The 18,569-nt window shown below is 45.0% G+C and overlaps 1 protein-coding gene across 5 annotated transcripts in view; it reads left to right on the forward strand.

Annotated features, from left to right (window-relative positions):
* SAP130 (Sin3A associated protein 130) overlaps nt 1-6,598 on the forward strand; it is a 107,654-nt gene extending 101,056 nt beyond the window's left edge. For all 5 annotated transcript variants that reach the window (XM_066280455.1, XM_066280453.1, XM_066280456.1 and 2 more), the window contains 2 exons: nt 2,324-2,437; nt 2,676-6,598. In XM_066280455.1, coding sequence (XP_066136552.1) covers nt 2,324-2,437; nt 2,676-2,834 — 273 coding nt within the window. In that variant the 3' untranslated portion in view covers nt 2,835-6,598. The remainder of the gene's footprint in view (nt 1-2,323; nt 2,438-2,675) is intronic.
* Nucleotides 6,599-18,569: the final 11,971 nt, after the last annotated feature.

Here is an 18,569-nt window from a genome sequence, read left to right on the forward strand (position 1 = left end):
GAACCCCTATGCTTTCTTCCATTGGGCCAGTCTCATTGAACAGCATTGCTCCCTGCTTTAGCTCACTATGGTGGCAGGTTTCTGGTGGGAGGGACAGGAGCAACAGGGGGATCTGCAGGGCCCAACCTTTTGGTGAAGCGAGAGACATGGTTATAAATGAAGGTAGTATTGATTATGGGGGAGCCCTTGGTAGTGAGAAAGATGTTGTCAGCTGGATAGTGGCTTCGAGACTTTGTAGAATGTCCTGGGTACAGGGCATGATGACATAGCTAAGAAGGAGTGCGAAAAGGGGATTCCGTCCAAACTGCATGTCAGGGGTGGCGTGCAAAGGGGTAAAGAAGGGGTCCCATCCACTCCTAATACTGAGACCTGTGAGTGAACTAGAGGTCCAGAGTATGATGGCAAAACAGAATAGGTAGCCCCTGTGTCCACAAGAAATGAGATGGACTTATCCGCTACCTGTTGCATTACCCTGGGGCTGGGCAAGGGTCATGGGGGTCTCCGAGTCTGGGCCACGTCAGTCGTCTATGAGGCCTAGGAGTTCAAGCAATGCACCCACCTGGCTGGCTAGGCCTCCCATTTGGGTGGCTTGTCCTCCACATAGAGGCGCTGAGGAAGAGCCTGTTGCCCAAAGGGGCAATCGCTCCGCCAGTGACCAAACTGCTTGCAGTCAGGGCAGGGCTTAGGGGGCAGCCAGGCAGGCAGGGGCACTGCCGGGCCCAGTGACTCTCCTTGCCACATTTAAAGCAAGCTTCTAGTGGGATTCCTCTTTGCGGCCCAGATTTCAGTCGGGCGCCTCCTGTGCCTTGACCCTGTTGCTCTGCTGGCCTCAGGGCTGCCACAAGAGTCTGGGTTTGAAGTGTTACCTTCTGCTGCATGCGGGCCTGGTGAGCAGCCTTGGCCTTTTCCTATTAGTACAGGTCTCAGATAGGAGTCTGGGGGTAAAAATAAGAGGAGGGGGGTTCCTGGGGAGCCCAGCACCCAGATCCAGCTGGAAATGCTGGAGTCAGAGGCAGGACAAGGCCAGGCCTTCCTATAAGGCGATTGGGGTTAGGCCATGGGGTGAGGAGCCCTGCAAACCCACCTGAGGGCTAATGGCTGGTAGAGGGTGTCTGATGGGGGAGGGGCTTAAAAACAGTGAAGAAGGGAGGGGCTCCTGGCTGGCAGGGGAGGAGAAAGAGGGACTGGTATTTGCAGGTGAATGAGAAACAGGATTTGGCAAAGGGATTGGAGGATCCTGATAGGACAGAGGGAGCTGTGCAGGAAGGGAAGAGAGTTGGGGGTCAGCGAAGGAGGAAAGATCAGAAGTGGAGGGTTTAGCTGAGGTTTCTCTGGGAAAAAAGGGCCTGCACCGTGTAGCAAAAGGCACAGAGATTAGGATGGGAGCGCAAATATTAGAAACCCTGAATGTAAGGGATCTCCAACCATTTCCCAGTTGTTTTGGCGATAGTTAAATTAGTGAGGATGTTAAAATCAAAAGTCCCTTCAGGAGGCCACCTGGTCCGATTATCCAGTGGGTTCTGTGGCCTGGCCAGAGCAGAGAAGAACAGTTTCCTCTTCTTTAGGGAGGGAGAGATTTTGGATAAGGCAACTCCAGGAGTGTTTTTGGATCAAGTTTAGATTCCTGTGTCCCACATGGCCACCCTCAGTCCTCGGAGTGATCAGAGATGAGAATTGGCATCCCGCAAGTCAAGCTCTGGCCACCAGACAGTTAGGTAGAGTAGGTTTGTCCAGGACGTCTCCACGGGCACACACACACTCAGAACAGATAAGAGGTCCCTGACACAGCTGTAATTTCAGACACGGAGTCTCAGCAGAAAGAACTGAGGGGAGGCTGGAGGCAGGGGACTTACCGCACCATGTGCCAAAGTGGGTGGGAGGTCAGAGGTCCTGGTTCTTCCTCCGAAGGGAAGGGGAGAGGAGCAGCCCCAGTGGGCTTCAACTCCTCCTGGGTTTCGGCACCAAATGTAAGGTATTTTGCCCCACTGAGGAAGAAGAAAGGGCGTAGCCACGAAGTGTGGAATAGTAAAAGATTTATTCAGGGCGCTTCCCGGAGGAGGTTCTCTGGTCCACGAGATGGGGACCAGAGAAGTAGCACAGATTTTTCTGTTTGGGGGTAATTTATAGCGTCTGTAGAGTGGTTGGGTTAATATGACGCGGCAAGATAGATGGTCGCTCTTTTCCAAAGGACTCCTGGGAAGTTTCTTTTGATGTGCATGGGTATGGGTGGGTCCAGCCAAAGTTCCCGGGTCTGGTTCTATACGTGACCTTCCTCCATTGCCAACCAACCTCACAACAATACCTTCCCCTTTGTGTGTTGCAGACAAATCTGGAACACGATGTTTATGAAAGACTCACCAACCTACAGGAAGGGATTATCCCAAAGAAAAAAGCAGCAACCGATGATGACCTACACCGAATAAATGAACTGATACAGGTTTGAATGAGCCTTTTCCTTTCCGATCATCCACTTTATGAAGCTATTTACTGTAAAGTTTTACTTCTTTTTTCCCTTCCTTCACCCTCTAATATGTTGACTTCAGCCTGCATTACCAAGAAACACTAAAACATTTTTCTGTGTGAAAGCCTCAAATGGTCTCAATCCAAAGATGAGAAGATCTTTAAAAGGCTAATCGTTTTCAAGATGACTGATACTGGCCTGTCTTTTATTTCAGGGTAACATGCAGAGGTGTAAACTTGTGATGGATCAGATCAGTGAGGCCAGAGACTCCATGCTGAAGGTTTTAGATCATAAAGACCGTGTCCTGAAGCTTCTGAATAAGAACGGGACTGTCAAGAAGGTATCAAAGTTGAAGCGAAAGGAAAAGGTTTAGATCCAGAAGAATCAGGACTTTGGAAAAAAAAAATTCATGAAGAATGATGGTGGGGGGGGGGGAGGGTTTTGGTTATTTTCAAAATGGAACATTGAAATAAAGGAAGTGTTCCTAATTCACATGTGGAAGCAAAGGGACCCAGTGCACCCAGTGTCACGAGAGGGTCAGAGTTGATCTGACGTGGTGACTTCCATTCTTTCTTTACACATATCTCTCTTAGACTGTCATGACTCCACACATTGGTGTCCACCAGTTGGAACCAGGGACACATGATGGCTGGCATTTTTCAGATTTCCAGTCTAAAAACTGTATTTATCTGATGGATTACTGTAGGACCCATGATAGATTACCATACTGAGCCTGGACTGAAAGTATCCACTTGGACCACCTGTTATCTATCGACACTGAAAGTCAAACCTCTTCCTCTCCCCAGCTGGTTCTTATTCTATCTGACCTTCAGGTGCCAGAGCTGGCCTTTTTTCAGCAGTACCAGGGCACCCTGAGATCAGGCACATTACATACTCTAAAGGGTTTGAACTATCCATACTGTCATTTTTTTTTTTTTTTCTGAAGTTGGAAACAGGGAGGCAGTCAGACAGACTCCTGCATGCGCCCAACCGGGATCCACCCGGCATGCCCACCAGGGGGCAATGCTCTGTTGTGACCAGAGCCATTCTAGCGCCTGAGGCAGAGGCCATGGAGCCATCCTCAGCACCCGGGCCAACTTTGCTCCAGTGGAGCCTTGGCTGCAGGAGGGGAAGAGAGAGACAGAGAGGAAGGAGAGGGGGAGGGGTGGAGAAGCAGATGGACGCTTCTCCTGTGTGCCTGGCTAGGAACCCGGGACTCCTGCACGCCAGGCCAATGCTCTACCACTGAGCGAACTGGCCCGGGCCCATACTGTCATTTTTAAGAACCATTTCAAAGTGAAATTATTACATTGTTCTGCGTGTGTCAGAGTTGGGTTTCTGTGAAGGCTCAGAGCAGGCAACACCACACACTGCTCTGAGGTCCTTGTTCTGAAGTGCATTCTTGGTTATCTGTACTTCTGTAGCAGGTGTGATGCTATTAATTGTATGTACTGTCCATCTCCCCCCAGTGTTAATAAAGGACTCAAAGAGGTTTTGTACATGAGCAGTTTGCATCGTTTTATAAAGTTAATCATTACTGTGCTAAACTCTGAATACTGACCCTGCTGGAGTTTCTTATACATGTTGAGGCTACTCTGTAAAAGTTTTGTCATTCCACAAAGCGTTCCACTTCTCCCAGTGTTTTGAAGATGTCACAGTGGCTCTTAGCTTAAATACAGGACTATAATTGTATCCTGTTGCAGATATAAACTGGTCAAATTTTATGACAACTAAGGTTGTAGTAGTGGGTGTGGAGCTTCCAGGATTGTGGGTTTTCTTCTCAGGGTTGCTGTTGCTTCCTGTTAATTTTCTGGTATGGTCAGGTGACCCAGGCTTGCTTCCTAGATACAAGCAACCATCTCTCCCTTCTAGCTGGGCGTTCTCCTTTCAGCTAGACACGTTTCCAGTTGCCAGCTTGGGGCTGGTTTTTTTCTCTGTGCCCTGACCTAAACAGACCTAGGACATGAATATGCCATTTCTGACCAGGTCTTCAGATCAGCACTCTGGCTCCATTTAGACTGGCTGACCTGAGATAGCCTTCAAATTGGAATGGCAAGGTCTCACCTGATACAGGATTAGAATAGAAAGGAGAGCCAGGCTTTCAGCCATTCTCGGTTAGGACACACAGGCCTGCATACCTTGGCTAAAGAAGCCCTGGGAGCAGTCATGCTGCTTCACTGGAGTGTTTTGCTGGGATGTGGAGCCAACTGTGAAAGGTGGCACTGATTGTTTCCTTGGCGCCAAACCCTGTGGCTAAGCAGAACGGCATCATCAGTGCCTAGCACCTCAGCGATTGCATGTGGTATGCTGGGGGTCTATTCTTTCTAAAAGGAATGTCGCTTTCATTTAAACAAAACTTCAATAACCCTGGTCAAAGGAGTCTCGTTGCAAGCTGCAATGTTAGTGCAAGTTGGAATAATAGTGTTTTCAGTATTGCTTTGCCTGTTGAGGACAGTTAAGATCAGAAGTTGGGAGAGACAAGGAGTAATGAATCTTGCCTACGTGCACCTTATTGAAAACCAATTAGTTTTCTTGCCTGACCAGGCAGTGGCACAGTGGATAGAACGTTAGACTGGGATGCCGAGGACCCAGATTCGAGACACCGAGGTCGCCAGCTTGAACATGGGCTCATCTGGTTTGAGCAAAAGCTCACTATCTTGGACCCAAGGTAGCTGGCTCCAGCAAGGGGTTACTCGGTCTGCTGAAGGCCCGCGGTCAAGGCACATATGAGAAAGCAATCAATGAACAACTAAGGTGTCGCAATGAAAAACTGATGATTGATGTTTCTCATCTCTCTCTGTTCCTGTCTGTCTGTCCCTATCTATCCCCCTCTCTGACTCTCTGTCTCTGTAAAAAAAAAAAAAAAAAAAAAGTTTGCTTGAAAACTAATTGACAATACAGAAGCTAAACATTTTAGCAGTGGTCCCCAGCCTTTCTGGGGCCATGGGCCGGTTTAATGTCAGAAAATATTTTTACGGACTAGCCTTTAGGGTGGGATGGACCAAGATAAGCGTCAAGAGTGAGTCTTAGACGGATGTAACAGAGGGAATCTGGTCATTTTTTAAAAATAAAACATCGTTCAGACTTAAATATAAATAAAATGGAAATAATGTAAGTTATTTATTCTTTCTCTGCGGACCACTACCAAATAGCCCACGGACTGGTACCGGTCTGCGGCTTGGGGGTTGGGGACCACTGTTGTTTTTTGTTTGTTTGTTTTGTTTTTTTCTGAAGTTGGAAACGGGGAGGCAGTCAGACAGACTCCCACATGCGCCCGACCGGGATCCACCCGGCATGCCCACCAGGGGGCGACGCTCTGTTGCAACCAAAGCCATTCTAGCGCCTGAGGCAGAGGCCACAGAGCCATCCTCAGCACCCGGGCAAACTTTGCTCCAATGGAGCCTTGGCTGCAGGAGGGGAAGAGAGAGACAGGAAGGAGAGGGGGAGGGGTGGAGAAGCAGATGAGTGCTTCTGTATGCCCTGGCTGGGAATCAAACCCAGGACTCCTGTACGCCAGGCTGACACTCTACCACTGAGCCAACCCACCAGGGCGGGGGGCCACTGTTTTAAAGTATACAATTTGATAAGATGTGACAGATGTGTACATATTTGAAGCCACCAGAGTCAAGATAGTAAACCTACATTCAGACCCATAAGTCTCACTGTACTTCTGTGGTTTCTGCCCTTGCCTGCCTCCCTGTCTTCCAGAAAGCTACTTTCTGTCTTTCTGTCACTCTGGAATGTATGAATGGAATCAGCCAGCAATAGTGATTTTTCAGGGAGTCTGGCTTCTTTACACATCATAATGGAAATTTATGCTGGGTTACATCGTGTTGCTTCTTTCAATAGTTCATTGCTTTTTTTTTTTCCATTAAATGTATTGGGATGACATTGGTTAATAAGGTGACATTTTTGCATTTTCTGCTGATGAGCAAGCATTCCACTGTATAGATATTCCACAAGCTGTTTACCCATTCACCAGTGAAAAGATGCTCTGGTTGTTAGTGGTTTTGCTGTACAGGGACAGCTGTTTTGCATATTTGTTTTTTGTATGGACATACGTTTATATACAACTTTTTTTTTTTTTACTTACCTGATTTTAATAACATGACTTAAAACCCCTACATTGCATGTAAATAAACATCATGCAAAATAAGTAGATGAATACTGTCTTCTTTTATTATTTCATTATTTATTTTGCAGAGACAGAGAGAGGGATACGTAGAGAGAGACAGGAAAGGAGAGAGATGAGAAGCATCAATCATCAGTTTTTCATTGCGACACCTTAGTTGTTCATTGATTGCTTTCTCATATGAGCCTTAACAGTGGGCCTTCAGCAGACCGAGTAACCCCTTGCTCAAGCCAGTGACCTTGAGTCCAAGCTGGTGAGCTTTGCTCAAACCAGATAAGCCCGTGCTCAAGCTGGCGACCTCGGGGTCTCAAACCTGGGTCCTCCACATCCCAATCCGACCTTCTCTCCACTGCGCCACTGCCTGGTCAGGCAAATACTGTCTTAAACAAACGTGAAAATAGGCAACTTTCCATTAAATAAATGAAATTTTTTAGCAAGTTTTGCCTTCCATAGCCTTTGAAGACAAGAAACTATCATTTAAACAGTATTTTAAGTTTGTTAAACAATTTTATATCCTATGCTCAAGTCAGCAACCCCAAGCTCAAGCTAGTGATCCTGCACTCAAGCCAGCAACCTCCGGGTTTCAAACCTGGGTCCTCAGCATCCTAGGCCGATGCTCTATCCACTGCGCCACTGCCCGGTCTAATTTTGTTTTTTGGTATGCATCTCTCCACTTTTTTCAACACCACTTTATGAAGAGACTGTCTCCATTGTAGATTTTTTAACTGTCCAGAGGAGGCAAATCTATAGAGATAGAAAAGAGCTCAGCGGTTACAGGGGCCTGGAGTAAAGAAGGTCAAGAAGTGGCTGCTAGCCTGACCGGGCGGTGGTGCAGTGGATAGAGCGTCGGACTGGGATGCAGAAGACCCAGGTTCGAGACCCCGAGGTCACCAGCTTGAGCCCAAGGTCGCTGGCTCCAGCCAGGGGTTACTCAGTCTGCTGAAGGCCCACGGTCAAGGCACGTATGAGAAAGCAATCAATGAACAATTAAGGTGTTGCAATGCGCAACGAAAAACTAATGATTGATGCTTCTCATCTCTCTGTTCCTGTCTGTCCCTCTCTGACTCTCTCTCTGTCTCTGTAAAAAAAAAAAAGAAGTGGCTGCTAAAGGGCATGGGCTTTTCCCTTTTTTTAAATTTCCTAGAGAGGCAGAGAGCGAGAAACAGCAATTTGTTGTTTCACTTTTTTATGCATCATTGGGGTTGATTATTGTATGTGCCCTTAACAAGGATCAAACCTGCAACCTTGGTGTATTCGGATGATGCTCTAACAGAGTAACCCAGCCAGGCCCCATGGGGTTTCTTTTTAGGGAGTGGGAAATGTTCTAAAATCAATCATGCTGCCTGACCAGGAGGTGGTGAAGACAGAGCGTCAGACTGGGATGCAGAAGACCCAGGTTCGAGACGAGGTCACCAGCTTGAGCGCGGGCTCATCTGGTTTGAGCAAAGTTCACCAGCTTGGACCCAAGGTCGCTGGTTCCAGCAAGGGGTTACTCGGACTACTGAAGGCCCGCGGTCAAGGCACATATGAGAAAGCAATCAATGAACAACTAAGGTGCCGCAACAAAGAATTGATACTTCTCATCTCTCTTCCTTCCTGTCCTTATCTGTCCCTCTCTTGTCTCTTTCGCTCTAAAAAAAATCAATCATGCTGCCCTGGCCAGTTGGCTCAGTGGTAGAGCGTAGGTCTGGTGTGCAGGAGTCCCGGTTTCGATTGCCGGCCAGGGCACACAGGAGAAGCGTCCATCTGCTTCTCCACCCCTCCCCCTCTCCTTCCTGTCTCTCTCTTCCCCTCCCGCGGCCAAGGCTCCACTGGAGCAAAGTTGGCCCAGGCACTGAGGAAGGCTCTGGCCTCTGCCTCAGGCGCTAGAATGGCTCTGTTTGCAACAGAGCAACACCCCAGATGGGCAGAGCATCGCCCCCTGGTGGGAGTGCCGGGTGGATCCCAGTCGGGCGCATGTGGGAGTCTGTCTGACTGCCTCCCCGTTTCCAACTTCAGAAAAATACAAGAAAAAAATCAATCATGCTGATACTTTATACAATGCTGGATATACTAACAACTGGATTGTACACAGGTTAATTTTATGGTATAGAAATTATATCTCTAGAAAACTTTTAAATACACATAAAGCAAACAGCTCTTCTGTACAGCTTTTTTTTTTTTTTTAAGGTTTGAACAAGCATTATTCCCATTTTCAGATTTTGAAAATGGCTGCATTGGATAAAAAACTCATTCTCTTGCTAGTAAGAGGTAAGGTAAAGTTGTCTTTAGGAATAACATTAATTTGAGCCTAAATGCTATGAAATTTATTTAGTGCTTAACACCCTTCTCCCAGGTCTCCTTCTCCATGTCAAAGGAGTATTTTCCAAAAAGTAAAGTGTAAGCTGAAGCGTGTTTACCTAACATTATGTGAAGAGTGAGCAGTTTGCCATGCCAAAAGGTGCCTTTTTGGGATATTGATTTTATGTTGGTTATTTTAAAGAAATACAAGACTCAGGAAGAAACGTTGACCTCCCCCCTAAATGCATAAAAGGAACTTAGATAAAGGAGCTGCTCCATATTGAGGCCATTATCACAGAAACCTGTATTTTAATTCAAACTAGTATGTGATAGATGGGGAAGAGCTTCCGGAGGTTCCTTTCATCAAAGTCCCATTGTTAACGACACTTCAGACAACATGTTTGTCAAACATTTGCTTCTTCTAAATTGCCTTCTTTCCCTTTGAAGTCCCAAACCACAACTTCCTACCCCCTTCTCCTTAGTTCACATGGCACATAAGCCTTACATGCCTTACATGTACGTACAAAATAAATTTGTTTTCTCCTGTTAATCGGTATCATTATGGCCAGAGGATATGCAGGTTGTCATTGGATTCGGGCAGACAGAATAGTGGAGAAAAAAAAAAATGGTGGGCTATTACTTTTATTAAAGTCTTGCACCGGCCAACGAGTAAATAGGAAGGGAAAAGATTTCCCTCTTCATTCAGAGCTCCCAAAACCCAGACACATAAGCCAGTTCTAAAACCAGAAGAATCTTCTCCGGTTTCTCCTAGACTCAAAGGCCCCAACAGTCTTAGCAGAGCTCACAAAGCCCATCAGCTCTAGTTCCCCATCTGCACACCTTCTCTTTCCCTGCCTATGTAACTTCTCTCTCTGCCAAACTCTCTTCTTCAGCACTCTGCATTCTCTCTCTCTCCCTCTGCCAACATGGCTTTTTTCCGCCTCTTCTCCTTCTCTGTTCTTTTCAAAACTTTCTGGCACGAAAACCTCTCCTCCAGCAAACATTAGAAAACAATGGCCCTTCACAAGCAGGAAGGTAATCTGCAATTTCACAAACCACATATACCTGGTGCTGCCCAATGCAAACTATAAGTGAGCAAACATAAAAATCTTTTTTAAAAACTTATTTGACCAACATGTCAATTTGATTGTACACCACGCAGAAGAACAGAGAAGGGGAAGAGGATAATTTTTTTTCTCCTTTGACATGTTCAGGGTTTGGGTTTAGGAATGACCTCAAAAGCCCTCTCTGCTTGATGCCCTAGGACAGTAGTTTTCAAACTTTTAGAAGTTGAGGGTGCATTTAAAATCCTACAAAATGCCTGGCCAGGCAGTTGCACAGTGGATAGAGCGTCAGACTGGGATGCGGAGGACCCAGGTTCAAGACACCGAGGTCGCCAGCTCGAGTGCAGGCTCATCTGGTGTGAGCAAAAAACTCACCAGCTTGGACCCAAGGTCGCTGGCTCCAGCAAGGGGTTACTCGGTCTGCTGAAGGCCTGCAGTCAAGGCACATATGAGAAAGCAATCAATGAACAACTAAGAAGTCGCAACGTGCAATGAAAAAATAATTGATGCTTCTCATCTATCTCCGTCCCTGTCTGTCTCTCCCTATCTCTGCCTCTGTAAAAAAATAAATAAAATCCTACAAATAGGCACACTATTTGTATATAGGCACACTATATACAAATTTCTGAGAAATATGTTATAATAATTAAGTCAAATATTAAAGAGAGAGAGACGATGGCAGCAGAGTAGGCATATGCACAAACTCCCAGCTCACACCACCAAACTGGATTACAAATTAATTTAGGAACAATAATCGTGAAAAACCAACCTTGGACTAAAAGAACAGGTCTCAAAAACCAAGGAGCAACCTGATTTGGCGGCGGTGCAGTGGATAGAGCGTCGGACTGGGATGCTGAGGACCCAGGTTCGAGACCCCAAGGTCGCCAGCTTGAGTGCGGGCTCATCTGGTTTGAGCAAAAGATCTCCAGCTTGGAACCAAGGTTGCTGGCTCGAGCAAGGAGTTACCCCGTCTACTAAAGGCCTGAGGTCAAGGCACATATGAGAAAGCAATCAATGAATAAGTAAGGTTTTGCAATGTGCAACGGAAAACTAATGATTGATGCTTCTCATCTCTCCGTTCCTGTCTGTCTATCCCTGTCTATCCCTCTCTCTGACTCTCTCTCTGTCTCTGTAAAAAAAAAAAAAAACACAAAAAAAACAAGGAGCAAAGAAGAATTCACATTGATCCTGATAGGGAGTGATGGGGTGTGGTGGGGCTCCCCTACTTCCAGGAGTGAGGGGAGGCTGAGGCTGAGAGCCCAGAAGGGCTCTCATTACAAGGAGAAAGACCCTGAGAGACAGGGGCCCTCAGTCTCAGAACCGGAGACCCAGCCTAGAAATCCAGGGACTGGAGGAGACAGACGGAAAGCATTGAGAAGGGAGAAGAGCAAAGTTCTGTGTGCGGGAAGCGGCAGGGGTGTCTTAAAGGGACAGAGCAGAAAATATCGCTCACAGTCTGCAGCCCTGCAGACAGATGATGGGAGAGCAAGACAGATGGTGACAGGCAGAGGAATGCATGGGATGACCTGAGAAGCTGACTCATCCAGTGCAGAGGCGCCCAAAGCTGGGGGAGGGGTTGATACCTCCACACAGCACAAGTCTAAAGTGGTTCCAGGTGACCCACCTCCAGAAAGCTCTCCAGCTCCAATCAGCACAAAAGACACAGCTGAAAGCAGGATGAAGGGTGGAGGGGCAGTAACTCAGGTCTCCAGGGAGATCTGAGATACACCTCCCCCTACTGAAGCTGAGGAAGCAACCCACCCCCAGAGAGAAGCTGGCAGATCTGGCCTTCAGAGTCTCAGGTTACACCCACCACATTCCTGGATACAGTTTCAAATAAGCCCGCTGCTGAGATACGTAAACAAACCTACCACTGAGTTAAGTAAACAGAAAACAAAATAAACAAATCAAGACTTTATTTAATTTTTTTCATTTTTCTGAAGCTGGAAATGGGGAGGCAGTCAGACAGACTCTCGCATGCGCCTGACCAGGATCCACCCGTATGCCCACCAGGGGGCGATGCTCTGCCCATCTGGGGCATCACTCTGTTGCAACCAGAGCCATTCTAGTGCCTGAGGCAGAGGCCACAGAGCCATCCTCAGCACCCGGGCCATCTTTGCTCCAATGGAGCGTCAGCTCCAGGAGGGGAAGACAGAGACAGAGAGGAAGGAGAGGGGGAGGGGTGGAGAAGCAGATGGCTGCTTCTCCTGTGTACCCTGGCCGGGAATCAAACCCGGGACTCCTGCACGCCAGGCTGATGCTCTACCACTGAGCGAACCAGCCAGGGCAACAAATAAAGACTTTAAAACCACTCTACTAGGTAAGGAGATCACAACTGGAACAAGCCTGCAAGCCATACACACAAAAACAATGGGAAGACAGAGAAACATAAGTCTTATGCTTCAACAAGAGAAATACTCAGAGATCTGGATGAAATGGAAGTAATCAAATTACTGGATGCAGAGTATAAAATAATGATTGTTATGATGCTTAAGGATCTCAAAGATACAGTGGATGAACTTAATGCACACTTCAATAAAGAAATTGTAAGCATCAAACAGGACACGGAAATCATAAAGAAGAACCAGACAGAAATGACAAACACAATATCAGAAATGAAGACTACACTAGAAGGAATTAAAAGCCGGCTGGATGAAGCAGATTATCGAATCAGCAATTTAGAGGACAAGATAAGCGAAAGCGTAGAAGTGAAACAGCAAAAAGAAAGGAGGATCAAAAAGTCTGAGGTAACTAACTCTAAGAGAGCTCTGTGACAACATGAAGAAAATATCCACATAATATGGGTTCCTGAAGGAGAAGAGAAAGAACAAGGAATAGAGAAAATCTTTGAAGAAATTATAGCTGAAAATTTCCCTAAATTGATGCGGGAAAGAGTCACACAAGTTCAAGAAGCAGAGAGAACCCATTAAGAAAAACAAAGAAACCCACACCAAGACACATCATAATCAAAATACCAAAGCTAAGATATAAAGAATATTAAAAGCTGTAAGAGTCTGACCAGGCAGTGGCACAGTGGATAGAGCATTGGACTGGGATGCAGAAGACCCAGGTTTGAGACCCCATGGTCGCCAGCTTGAGTGAGGGCTCATCTGGTTTGAGCAAAAGCTCACCAGCTTGAGCCCAACGTCCCTGGCTCAAGCAAGGTGTTACTCGGTCTGCTGAAGGCCTGCGGTCAAGGCACTTAAAAAAAAAAAAAAAGCTGTAAGAGACAAACAGTCAATCACCTACAAAGGAACCCCCATAAGGATGATATCCAACTTTTCAACAGAAACACTTGAGGCCAGAAGGGAATGGCAAGAAAAAAATCAAAGTAATGCAGAACAAGACCCTACAACCAAGACTTCTTTATCCAGAAAGACTATTCTTTAAAGTTGAAAAAGAAATAAAAAGCTTCCCAGACCAAAAAAAAAAAATCTCACAGAATTCATCACACCCAAACCAATGCTGCAAAAAATGATAAGGGGCCTGATGTAGACAGAACAACGTTGGGGAAATATACATATATAGTAAAAAGAGAATGTAGATTTAAAGAAAAAAATGGCAATAAACAACTACATATCAACAATAACCTTAAATGTAAATGGATTAAATGCTCCAATCAAAAGACATAGGGTAGCTGAATGGATAAGAAAACATACATATGCTGTCTACAAGAGACCCACCTCGCCTGACCAGTTGGTGGCGCAGTACACAGAGTGTCAGACTGGGATGTGGAGGACCCAGGTTCGAGAACCCAAGGTCGCCAGCTTGAGCATGGGCTCATCTGGTTTGAACAAAGCTCACCAGCTTGGACCCAAGGTCACTGGCTTGAGCAAGGGATTACTCGGTCTGCTGTAGCCCCACAGTCAAGGCACATATGAGAAAGCAATCAATGAACAACTAAGGTATCGCAAAAAAACCTGATGATTGATGCATCTCATCTCTTAGTTCCTGCAGTCTGTCCCTATCTATCCCTCTCTCTGACTCTCTCTGTCTCTGTTAAAAAATTTAAAAAAGAGACCCACCTCAAAACAAAAGATACACATAGACTGAAAGTAAAAGGATGGAAAAAAATATTTCATGCAACTGGAAATGAAAAAAAAGCTGGGATAGCAATACTTATATCTGACAAAATAGACTTTTTTTTTTTTTTTTTTTTTGCATTTTTCCGAAGCTGGAAACAGTGAGGGAGTCAGACAGACTCCCACATGCGCCCGACTGGGATCCACCCGGCATGCCCACCAAGGGGCAATGTTCTGCCCCTCTGGGGCGTCACTCTGTTGCACCAGAGCCATTCTAGCACCTGAGGCAGAGGCCACAGATCCATCCTTAGCGCCCGGGCCATCTTTGCTCCAATGGAGCCTCGGCTGCAGGAGGGGAAGAGAGAGAGGAAGGAGAGGGGGAGGGGTGGAAAAGCAGATGGGCACTTCTCATGTGTGCCCTGGTCAGGAATCGAACCCAGGACTCCTGCATGCCAGGCCGATGCTCTACCACTGAGCCAACAGGCCAGGGCCTGACAAAATAGACTTTAAAACAAAGACTATTCAATATATAGTAAGGGATAAAGAATTTCCCTACATAATGATAAAGGGAGCAATCCAATAGGAAGAGATAACCATTATAAATATCTAAGCACCTAATATAGGAGCACCTAAATAGATAAAGCAGACTTTGATGGACATAACGGGCGAGATCAACAGAAATACTATAATAGTAGGGGATTTCAATACCCCACTAACAGCACTGGATAGGTCTTCAAGAAAGGAAATTAACAAAGAAACAGCAGAGTTAAGGGACACACTAATCAACTGGATTTAATAAATATCTTCAGAACCTTTCACCCTACAGCAGCAGAATATAAATTATTTTCAAGTGCACCTGGTACATTCTCTAGGATAGACCACATGTTAGAACACAAAACAACTCTCAATAAATTTAAGAAGATTGAAATCATATCAAGCATCTTCTCTGATCACAATGGCATGAAACTAGAAATCAACTACAATAGAAAAACACTCAAACACTTGGAAACTGAACAGCATGTTATTAAATAACCAATGGGTCAACAGTGAGGTCAAGGAAGAAATAAAAACTTCATTGAGACAAATGAAAATGAGCATACAAGTCAAAATCAGTGGGACACAGTAAAAGGGACTGTCCCTGAGAGGGACATTCATAGCATTACAGCCATACCTTAAGAAGCTAGGAAAAGGCCCTGGCCGGTTGGCTCAGCGGTAGAGCGTCGGCCTGGCGTGCAGGAGTCCCGGGTTCGATTCCCTGCCAGGGCACACAGGAGAAGCGCCCATCTGCTTCTCCACCCCTCCCCCTCTTTTTCCTCTCTGTCTCTCTCTTCCCCTCCCGCAGTGAGGCTCCATTGAAGCAAAGATGGCCTGGGCACTGGGGATGGCTCTGTGGCCTCTGCCTCAGGCACTAGAATGGCTCTGGATGCAAAAGAGCGACACCCCAGAGGGGCAGAACATCGCCCCCTGGTGGGCATGCCGGGTGAATCCCGGTCAGGCGCATGCGGGAGTCTGTCTGACTGCCTCCCCGTTTCCAGCTTTGTAAAAATGAAAAAATAAAAAGAAGCTAGGAAAAGCTCAAATAAACAACTTAACACTGCAACTAAACTAAACAATGAACAGCAAGTAAAGCCTAGATAGAGGAAGTAGAAAGAAGGAAATAATAAAGATCAGAGTGGAAATAAATGTAACATAGAGACTAAAAAACCAATACAGGCCTGACCTGTGGTGGCGCAGTGGATAAAGTGTCGACCTGGAAATGCTGAGGTCGCCGGTTCGAAACCCTGGGCTTGCCTGGTCAAGGCACATATGGGAGTTGATGCTTCCAGCTCCTCCCCCCCTTCTCTCTCTCTGTCTCTCCTCTCTCCTTCTCCTCTCTAAAATGAATAAAAAAAAAAAAAAAAAAAAAACCAATACAGAGGCTCAATGAAACCAAGAGCTGGTTCTTTGAAAAAGTAAACAAGATTAATGAACCCTAAGCCAGGCTCACAAGAAAAAAAGAGGAAGGACTCAAATAAATAAAATCAGAAATGAAGGCGGAGAAGTAACAATGGACACAGCAGAAATACAAAGGATTGTAAGAAAATACTATAAAGAACTGTATGCCAAAAAATTAGACAACCTAGGTCAGGCATGGCCAACATATAGCCCGTGAGCTGAATCTGGCACCAAAAATGAGTTTATGCAGCCAGCAATTAAATTTTTAATATTCTCCGCTACTTTAAAATCTCAGCTACTCAGAAGCGGAAGCATCTTTGATTATTAGAAATCGAGATACTTAAGAAAATAGTAATATGTGGAAAAGAATTCTATGTGTGACTAATCTAAGGTTAACTTCAAATAATTGGTGGAATGGATTCTAGATCAGTGTTTCCCAATGTGGGGCCCACGCCCCACAGGGGGGCAATTCGATAGTTAAGGGGGGCAATTTGAAAATGGACTCGACACGATTTTAACTCTTTCGCCCCGGGACATTTAAATGCAATGCTAGATATCGGTGCCAAATTTAACAAAAAATGCAATTCTTAAATAATTGCGGTAAATAATTATTAAGTATAATTTTGTTTGATGAGACCAAAATATCAACTGGGTATTGGCGTCATCAAGTAAACTTCGTCCTGGGTACACCGCGGAGCGGGCCATCTGCCGCGGAGAACCCGGACATTTTAAAAACTCGCTAAACAATTCAGTTATTCTCACCTAATTGGCCCATTGCAACTTCTGTAGTGTTTCACATCATTCAGTTGGTGTTATTTTGAAATAAGTGTCAGTCAAAACTAAACGGTTCTTCAAAAAGATGACAAAGATGTAAAAAGCTATGCCACTCAGTAACAATACTGTTAGCAGAAGAATAGACAAAATGAGTGAGGATATTGAAAAACAACTTATTGAAAAGCTGAAAACAAAATTCTCCTTGCAAATGGATGAATCAACTTTGAGAGACAGTGAGGCAGTATTGATAACTTACGTAAGATATTTGATAAAGGACATTTTGCTGAAGAAATGTTGTTCTGTAAAAGATTAGAAAGCACCACTACCTCCAAAGATATATATAAGCTAAAAAACTATTGATACTTAGATGTCAATGATATACCAATGAAAAATATAACATCTTGTGCTGCAGATGGTGCTCCCAATATGATGGGCAAGAAAAATGGCTGCTTAAAATTGATGAAAGATGCGAATCCAGAAATGATTCTTGTGCATTATGTTATTCATAGGGAAAACTTGGTAGCTAAAAACATCTCACCTGTTCTGAATGAAGTATTACATACAGTAATAAAGTGTGTTAATGCTATTAAAGCTAGTGCCAAATGTGAGCATCTTTTCAAGCTATTTTGTGAAGAACAAAATGAAGACCATGTGAGACTTTTACTTCATACTGAAGTAAGATGGCTATCTAAAGGAAACTATTTGAGGCCCTGGCCGGTTGGCTCAGCGGTAGAGCGTCAGCCTGGCGTGCGGGGGACCTGGGTTCAATTCCTGGCCAGGGCACATAGGAGAAGCACCCATTTGCTTCTCCACCCCCCCTCCTTCCTCTCTGTCTCTCTCCCCCCCCCCCAGTCAAGGCTCCATTGGAGCAAAGATAGCCCAGGCGCTGGGGATGGCTCCTTGGCCTCTGCCCCAGGCGCTAGAGTGGCTCTGGTCTCGGCAGAGCGACGCCCCGGAGGGGCAGAGCATTGCCCCCTGGTGGGCAGAGCTTCGCCCCTGGTGAGCGTGCCGGGTGGATCCCAGTCGGGTGCATGCGGGAGTCTGTCTTGACTGTCTCTCCCCATTTCCAGCTTCAGAAAAATACAAAAAATAAATAAATAAATAAATAAAATAAAGGAAACTGTTTGAAAAGATTTATGGAACTGTTTGATACTCTTAGTGATTTTTTAAGCGACAAACTTGAAATGAAGTATCTGTTAACAATAGATGGTAAAGCATTTTTGAGTTATTTAGCTGATATCTTTGAAAAACTAAATATATTAAATAAGCAACTTCAAGGAACAAATAAAACTCTTGTCGATGCAAAAGCAAAGATATTTGGTTTCATTACCAATATTGAGTTATGTCAGAAACATATTAACAACAAAAACTTTAAACAGTTTCATTGGCTCCAAAAATGTGAAGTAACTGATACCACTTTACTTGTTATTGTCAATCATTTGAATATTCTATCGGCTGATTTAAAAGAAAGATTTTCTGATTTAAAACAAATTGATTTCCCAACATGGATGATGCAGCCAATGTTAGTGGATTTGTCTGATATATCAAATATGCAGTATCAAGGAGAACTCGCAGAATTGCAAAATGATGAGTCAGTTAAAGCTTTATTTAATATCAAAGGAGCGATGGCATGGGTTTGTGAGGAAACAGAAATCAAATACCCAAATTCAACTAAATGTGCAAGAAAACTATTGCTACCCTTTCCATCTTCATTTTTAGCTGAATGTGGATTTAGTGCTGTAAATGATTTACTGGTAAAAAAAGAAATCGGCTGGATATAACACAACGTGGAGACTTGAGACTAAAGCTAACCAAATTGGAACCTAATATAAAATCTCTGTGCAGCAAGCATCAAGCGCAAGGATCACACTAAATTAAAATAATAAATTAATATAGAAAAA

Source organism: Saccopteryx bilineata, chromosome 5 (assembly GCF_036850765.1).
Source record: "Saccopteryx bilineata isolate mSacBil1 chromosome 5, mSacBil1_pri_phased_curated, whole genome shotgun sequence".
Classification (NCBI taxonomy): domain Eukaryota; kingdom Metazoa; phylum Chordata; class Mammalia; order Chiroptera; family Emballonuridae; genus Saccopteryx; species Saccopteryx bilineata.